Below are 8,345 nucleotides of genomic sequence, written 5' to 3'. Positions count from 1 at the left end.
TAATTTTCTTATCCGTTTATTACCATTAAAGCAGCATGTTTTTCTCTATAAGAGATATAAAATAAGAAGAATGGCTGCACATTTTTCACAGTTTGATTCATGAATGCATTCACGTTCATGACTTTGCTTGTAATCCTTTTTGAATTCTTGGCTGCAGGTTGATTGACGAGGTAGTCGGTTAACCTGCAGTCTATTGACATGCTTGACATGACATGGAACTAATTGCAGCCCTTTGACTATGCACTTAAGCATAGTTAAGCATTGTTACGCAAAGCTGACAGAACAAAAAGGAAACAAGAGTCTTACCTGAGATCTTACACGCAGGCACCTGTGCTGCTTCTGCTGCTCCTGCTGCTGCATCACTGAGGTTTACACTTACTTTACACCACCGGGCTTTGTAAAGCATGATGTCCACAGGTATGTGTGAGCCTTTCTTTCATTTTGTTATAAATATAAACTAAACTTGTATATAAACTGAAATATATCCACAAAAAATTTTTTTTAAAGCAAACAGCGCTGTAGTAGTAAAACCATCAACCCATCCGTGATGCGGATGTTTGTTTTATAATCGGTATTGGTGTATTTTTCATGCAGCTGTAACATTTTTAAATAAATATAGTTATTTGCATTCAAACCAATCTCAAATTCAGTGTGCGTACTCGCTACGCACGCACGCGCACACACACACACACACACACACAGGCTCTGCTGTGAGATCACATGATTTCAAGGAATCTGCGAGCTGAAGTGAAAGCGAAAGTGCGGTCGCGAACACCTGAATCAACGGTTTGAAGCGCGCATGCGCGTTTGAGCGAAAGAAGGAGCGCGTACGTTCTCTGAAAACGAAATCATCTTTTTTATCAAACGAGTTGCGACTTTCTGGGGGCGAGAAGCCGACTGTAGCTCACTGCTGAGACACGTAAGTAGGCTTAATTATTCCTTTAGCTCACATTGTCGCTGAAGCTTGAGGCGGACCGCTGTTGAAGGAATCCAAGAAAGCTGAAAAAGAAAAGTGTCATTTTCTCATTAAGTGTGGGAACTTGTGACAAGCTTTTCCAATTTCTTTAAAACACATCAGCGTGACGGAGGTAGCTGAACTCCACCTTCAAAAATCCCCCCACCTTAAGTAAATCTGTTGTATAGCACAGAATTTTGCAGCTGAATCTGTGGAGGATGTTTGGCCACATTTGAGCTTTTTCTAAACACTTTTGCAGCTCTTTGCAGTTTTAACTCGTCCTGCTGGTTTTACTGTTATTTCCGAGCTCCAGCACTCTGTGTGAAATGCCACCGTGTCTCTGATTTAAGGTGTGAGTCATAAATGCTCTCCTCTTGGGCTAAAGTAACGCCGTGTCATTGCCCTGCTCCACTGCTTAATATCTGGGCGTGTGAACCTATGAATTAAAACCTTAAAATCGTTGTCACTGGTTCTTTTAAATATATATAGATATATATAATATGTCTGTGTGTGTGTGTGTGTGTGTGAGAGAGAGAGAGAGAGATAATGATAGACTTTTACGTCATTGTGAGACAAAACTGTTATGTTAGCTGATAAAATGCAGCTGTAAGCTCATTGCAAACACTGACACTAGAAAAAATGAAGTTATTATAACTCAGTGTAATATTTATAAACATTGACAATAAAAAAGGGAAAATAAAATTAATTTGAACTGTTAAAATATATACATTCTCTACTCACTGCTTGGTACACACTGTACTCCTTAGAAAGTATTGATCAGCATCAAGTATTTGCATTTTATTCTTTATTGTAATGTAATTTTTTATTTGCTTATCTTAAATTTGAAACACAAAAATCTGTACAGGACGGTTAAAATGTTTTCATTGCTTTTGTTTTAAATGAAAAGCAGAAAATGTCACCACTAATCTGCTTACCTCACACTTCAGAGGAAATTAAGTCTTTTTATACACCTTTTTAGTCTCTCTTGATTGAGAAAGTGAAAGCGTTCTTCTGTCATCAGTTGTGTTGTAGCCGCCCTTACTGGTGGTTTGTAACACACAAACATGTGGTTTACTGTCAGCCGCACACCCTTTAAGTCTGGATTGGGCACCCATGCTGGGAGCGTGTGCCATGACAGTGTGCGTTACGCTATATAAAGCCAGGGCGTGTTTCAAACATCAGCTGTGCGCTCATCAGGAGGCATAAAACATGTACACCAGAAATGACAATGTGATTAATGCGATGTTAAGTGTTTGTGAAAAGCTGAGGATTAAAGTTACAATATAAACTCTCTGCAGCATGGCGTCTCAAAGTGCACTGAGCAACAGATGACCAGCCGGGAAGGAGTGAATGATGGAGGATCTGCCAGTGAAAAACGGAGTAACTGGTGCAACAGGTGGTCAAGAGGAGGATTGTTCTTTGTAGGATGGTCAGAGACAATTGCAATAAAGTGGTAGTACAAAGCCCAAAACAGAGCCACGCAGCCGAACCACAGAGCCCGAGTGAGCCCTCTGAAGAACACCGGGAACAGAGCCCAAACAGAGCGGAGTCGAGAGAGCTGGATTTACTGCACTGGGTCAAAAACAACTGTGAGGAAGACGCTGAGCTCTGGGTTAGTGTTCGCGATCACTCACTGCTGATTTTACTCATGTTGTTTTTGGTGATAGATTGTTTAAATATTAAAAGCACTCAGCAGGCAGAATACCACATTTTATGCCTTTATTGATTATTCGATCATTAACATGTGTGCACTAATGCATGGGCACAACTTTAATGTTGCAGCTTTTTAACTACTTTACACACTGCTGGGAACTGTCTTAAATGTCCATCACAGCTCATTTGTCAATTATACATTTGTATAGATCAAAACTAGTAGCTACTGTTATCAAACAGATACAGTGGAGGAAACAGCAGTTTCCCTCAAAGTGAGTAAAATTGAATGCATTTATAAAGATTTTCAGATGTACAGAACAAGTACTTGAGCGTGTACTTTTAGGCAATGTCGTGCAAAAGTATATTTTTAAATCCGTTTCTTTTTCATTTAAGTTAGGCTAAAAGCGAAACTAAATAATAATGCGATTGAAAAATTCAACGGTGTTTGTTTTACATTATTAACAGTATGATGGATACTAATATAATATGACAACATTTGTAAAAGTGAAACTACAAGTGACCCACAAACGTTTGTTTTTAAACTGCTATCAAAATAAAAGCTGATAAATTTATTAAGGAAAATAAACGATATGGCTGGAGCGTGGCGGTAATAAACTCGGTCACTCAGACCAGGTCGGTACAAAATGACACTCCCCGACAGGAAATCGTTGTTGTTACAAGGAAAGTGTTTGGAAGCCTGCCTGGCTTTATCATTGGACTTTGAACCTGAGCATGCCTCCCCCTCATGAGCCAAGGATTTACAGCACCATTATGGTGTTGGTAGTGGTCTTACAATGTTATCGCCCACAGAGCGCATCTTGTGTCAGAGCAAAACGTTACAAGTGGCGCTTATGGAAATTAACACGTGAAGTGAACTGATAAAGTTTCTAGTAAATGACCCAAGCATTGAGTTCACGCTGAGAAAGTGAAAGAACCCTTTGTGGTATGGCGGTTTCAGCTATTCGGAAAGTTTCCAGCAACATTCCTTGCTGTACATTTTTTGTTTATTACATAAGACGCCGAGTCACAAGTTCACGTGATGAGCAAGCTTAACAAAAAAGAAAAAAAGCACTCTAATTTAAAAAAAAAAGACATTTCAAAGATTTTAAAATTCTTTGAAATGGTTTTTTTCTCTCTAAGTGGCTGTATAGTTGCACCACAAACCTTACAAATCAGATTTTTGTAAGTTTCAGTTTCTTTCTGATACCTCATTTGTGACCGATGTGCAATAATTTGTTCTAAAAATACTTGACAGGCGTCATTTAAGTTTCATTTAAAGTAAACTATTATGCTTATTTTAACTTTCAATGTTTTATTTTATTAATGGACCATAGTGTTTTTTGCTTTATTCACAGTTAAGCCTTTCAGTTCATCACTGATCTGAAACAAGCTGCTGTAGCTCCTCCCCCTTTAAGGCCACCCCCTCTTTAAGCCAGCTTTCTTCTAATTGGCTGCTCCTTTAAAACAAAAGAGCAGTGGGTGGGTGGGGCTTGATGTCATGCAAAAGCAAGACTCAAACAGACTGTGGGAGAGTATCTTCTGGCTGGCGGGGAGCGCTTGTGCACTGACCTCATCACTTAAAACTTTGCCTCACGTTTTTAAAGAAAAGCAACACAGGCAACATATATTTAGCCTTAGAGGCAAAGCCGAGGGCAAGAAAAAGCACAGCCTTCATTTTTGTTTAATCAGATTAGGAGCTGTTCGCTGTAGGCAGTGAAATCTCTGGTGTACCATCAGCAATAAAGACCCTGCAGCCACCAGAGAACACTTTGATTTATGTGCGTTTTTCATCATATTGACTGGACACGTCTGATCTTCTCCGCTGTAGGAAGTGACTGGAGCTGATTCCGATGGGTTGCCCACACACCTCCGTCCATTCACCAGCGAAGCAGAGTATAAACTAGTAAAAAGTACTTACCAGCAGCTTCTGCAGAGTGATTACTACTGGGGATCCCTGACCATGGAAGAAGCCCACGGAAAACTCAAAAATGCTCCTGCTGGAACCTTCCTTATCAGGTAGTCAGCGCTGTTTTTCTTTATTTCTCTCTTTAACTGTTGTGTTTTTTTCCTGCTTTTTTCCCCCTTCATCCCATTAAAGCTAAACCAATGCAGTCCATCTCATTTGCCAAGCTCATGTGTAGTGACTGTACACCGCTGTGCTGTTGCAGGGACAGCGGGCAGCCGGATGTTTTCTTCACTCTGAGTTACCAAAGCGACGATGGCCCGACGAGTATTCGCATCCAGCTGAACAAGCTCCACTTCAATCTGTTTGGCAGCCAGAGGACTTTTCCTTCACTCTTTGCTCTGCTGACTTACTACACCAGCTCCTGCTGTAAACTGACGGTGCCCTTTCGTATTCACCGCCCAGAGGGTCTGAAACAGATGTGCAGGAGGGCGTTTGTAGGCATGTTTGGAGCAGATAGGATAAGCACATTACCTGGTCTCAACAAGCAAGTGAGAAGCTACCTTTGGGCATACCCTCACCCTATATAGACCCATGTGCTCCAAGTTTCTGTGTCAGGACGTTGTGCTATCACAAGGATAAAGAATTTTATTTCTTACTTTTTAAAGAAGTTATCCTTTGTACTATAAATGAGAGATAATAGAAGATCACTGCAGGTGACTGCTATGAATGATATTATTGGAGAGACAAGCGAGTAGAAGGCCGTAACCATCACAGGTAGAAATGGCTACATGAGGTAATTCAGGCAACCTGCGGCACAGATGGACAACCTGAAGGTTTCTGGTTGTTGAGAGGTTATTTGCACACCTTCTGAAAATGTATTGTTTTACAGATTTGACAAAGCACGTGTTAACGTTGTTTTGTTTTGGGGTTTGTTTTGGGGGGGGGGTTTATATGCACTGTCAGAAGTCAACAATGATTATTTATATAACTAAAGTTTCTAGCAATTTTCCCTGTAAAGGCTGCACCACTGCCTGTATGGTGACATTTCAGTTTGTCGTGCCTATGAAAATGTCATAACTGCTGCTGTTTAAAGCTGCACTAGCTGATATCTGAACTTATGAACGCATGAGCAAGCAGCCATGTCAACAGCTCATGAACGTGAGGGTAAATCAACTGTAAAAATCCACTTGGAGTGATGGTTTCTGGCTCGTTCCTTCTCTTTCTTTTTTTGCGTTGCTTGTTTGGTAACATTAGGTTAATTATCTCAATATCTTGGTACAAAGGTTCATTTGCTCTGGATGATGGGGGGAAACAGAGGAACGGATTCCAACCGCTAAATTGATGTTTATAATTCACAGAATTTGCAGTTAATACGATTCAGATATCGGTTAACTTCGCCGCGGTTCTTTATGAGGTTGCAGATGTAATCTTCCCATTACAGAAGGAATCCTCTTTTTCTGTTATCTCACAAAAAGAGGATTCCTCCAGCTGTAGCTGACCTTAGATTCTGTAGTTTTGCTCTCACCTGTATTTAAAAAAAGCATCGACTTTGTGTTTTTTGTCTTTCTGTTGGGGTTTTGTGTTGGCCTTCTCCTGCCTGGCTGTCAAGGGGGTCGGCTACAGCAGCTAAACTAAGCAGCAGAGTTGACTGAATGTTTGTTTTTGTCACTTTCGTCTGTGTAGATTCCACCATAATTCTTTTTTTATGTAAAAGTATTGATTAATGCAACTGATCAACACTTGAAATTATTCTAGTTACTGTCTTTGGTCTTCTGGTACAATATGCATGTAATATTGTCTTGTTCATATTGAATAAATAATTTTTTATACTAGATAAAATATATGTAAACCTAAGACTTGATTACTGCCCACTCAAAGACAGGAAGAGGAATACAAATCACTTCCTTTCTAGTAAGTATGTAAGCTTTGAAGGTAAACATGACAAAAACCTAGAGAATTTTTCAAAACAAGAGTAAACAAACACAAGTGTAAATATATTAGTTTTTAGCTGTTTTTTGGCTTTTATTTTGGGGGGGGGTTTAGCCATTGAAGGTTTTGGTCCTGTCAGTTCACCAACAGCTACAGTACACTGTGCAGAGCATTACGAGACAGTAGTGTAAAAAAATGACGCTTTGCTTGCTGTGCTCTGCTCAACTTTATGACAGTGGGACATGAGTCTATTTTTAGTAGTTGTTAGTAACAGGATACACATGTACTTCTCAAGATGCGATTGAGGTGCAGGTTTTAATCACTTTTCATGCATTTTCAGAGGCTCATTATTAATCGGGACAGCTGACCGACGAGCACTTTCTTTATTGCACATCAAACAGCTATGACCTTTAAAATATTTTAAAGTCAGGTGACTTTTGTCTTTTTATCTAAACAATAGATCAAAAAAACTTAATTGGCAAGTGAAAGCAAAACTTAAAAAAACAAGTAAAAGGAAAGCCTTACACGCCACTCTCCAGGCAAAAGTCTCGCCCCTACCTTACTTTATCTGTAAACTTGACCTTCTTTTTGCAGTTTTATTTATTTATTTTGCAGTTTTAAAGTGACACATATTTCAGAAACAATAGTTTCAGATTGTTAAAGGACCAATGCGATGGTTTCAGTGGAAGCCTTGTTTGCATTCCTTTTCTGAAGTGTTTAGTATGAATCAGTCACAAAGATCACCTCTGTGAGCATGACTAACTACATGTCTGTGTGATTTCATTTTAACCAGACTGACTCTGTGTGGGTGAATTAAGGCCCACGTCTTATTTGGGCTCTGTGCTGCATTTAGCGGTGTTACTCCGGCCTGGTATAAAGCTGACGCTCAGCTGAAAAGCTTTTTGATCATTCGTTCAGACAAGCGGTGTGCACACAATGCAGTGCAAAAGTGTGCACATACGCACATTATAGATTTTTTTGTGGCTTTCCGTCATCTGTTCCACTTCCTGTCCTAAATCTGACTGGCAGTGTCCCCTTTAGTCTAAATTAGCCCTGCACCAGGGACACACACACACACACACACACACACACATACACATATCCACACTTTCCTGATCCTCAAATTATCTTTGTCTCATTAACCTTAAACAGGCTGATGTGAAAAAAAACACCACTGCTGTGACACACATAAACGCGAGGAGAGCTTATTTGTTGAACCCCTTCCAACAACAATGCAAAGGTAAAGAGCTTTTTATAAAAGGCTTGTTAAGCATTAACAGCTCATATCAGTAGCATTAAAATGGACATGCTCAAAGGCCTGTATAGATTTTAAAAGTGCTGTGAGTTACACCAGTGAGAAAATAGCCCCATCTGTCTTTATTGCTTATATATAGATACCGTATTGGAAATATGCCCATGTCTGTGGGCAGGCACATCATCAGCCTGGGCTTTCACGGCTGGAGCCTCGGGATCTTATTAATGAATAATATTAATCAATAATATGGTAAATACATAATCATCACATCAAAAATTTGATGTTTGGATCATTGAATTGGCATGTGATGATTGCATTGCTTTTACAACCAGTACAGGAGAGGGAACAGGAGGAGTGGGCAGAGGAGATGAAGAGTGCAGCAGGTTGATGACACAGTAAAAGAGCAGGAAAGGTGATGAAGAGGTGAGCACAGAAAAGACCAGACAGAGGCAGCACAGTTTGGAAGGGCTCAATATGACACAACAGAAGCAGAAACAACGAGAAAAACTGAACTAACATTATCAATGTGTCAACATGCAGCCTTATACATGAGTGCTTTATCAGCATTGTGGTTTTACTACTGATGCTCAAAGTCAGCCTAAAGCAGGGATTACACTTTCTGCTAGGGGTTAGATGGCTAGCGCGGG

General features: G+C 40.0%; 1 protein-coding gene across 3 annotated transcripts; it reads left to right on the top strand.

Annotated features, from left to right (window-relative positions):
• The first annotated feature begins 82 nt into the window (after positions 1 to 82).
• Positions 83 to 6,326, top strand: LOC146667788 (suppressor of cytokine signaling 1-like). Of its 3 annotated transcripts, none has more exons than XM_085409474.1 (4): positions 83 to 417; positions 2,254 to 2,567; positions 4,437 to 4,624; positions 4,777 to 6,326. In XM_085409474.1, exons 2-4 carry the CDS (start codon positions 2,382 to 2,384, stop codon positions 5,099 to 5,101), a joined length of 699 nt encoding a protein of 232 aa, XP_085265600.1. In that variant the 5' UTR covers positions 83 to 417; positions 2,254 to 2,381; the 3' UTR covers positions 5,102 to 6,326. The 3 variants fall into 3 exon arrangements, with proteins under 3 accessions (XP_085265600.1, XP_085265599.1, XP_085265598.1); XM_085409473.1 differs by having other exon boundaries at positions 83 to 919; XM_085409472.1 differs by having other exon boundaries at positions 83 to 2,567.
• Positions 6,327 to 8,345: the final 2,019 nt, after the last annotated feature.

Source organism: Rhamphochromis longiceps, linkage group LG6 (assembly GCF_057381845.1).
Source record: "Rhamphochromis longiceps isolate RC_006_pf linkage group LG6, R_longiceps_female_GT1.1, whole genome shotgun sequence".
Classification (NCBI taxonomy): Eukaryota; Metazoa; Chordata; class Actinopteri; order Cichliformes; family Cichlidae; genus Rhamphochromis; species Rhamphochromis longiceps.
Note: the sequence above shows the minus strand (reverse complement) of the source record. Positions and strands in the feature narration are given on the sequence as shown.

Bases quoted from the DNA above. Each gene is read 5' to 3' on its own strand.
- LOC146667788 (XM_085409474.1), top strand. From the start codon at position 2,382: ATGGTCAGAGACAATTGCAATAAAGTGGTAGTACAAAGCCCAAAACAG. The intron at 2,568-4,436 runs GTTAGTGTTCGC...TCTCCGCTGTAG, and splicing joins AGGAAGACGCTGAGCTCTGG to GAAGTGACTGGAGCTGATTC. The intron at 4,625-4,776 runs GTAGTCAGCGCT...GTGCTGTTGCAG, and splicing joins GCTGGAACCTTCCTTATCAG to GGACAGCGGGCAGCCGGATG.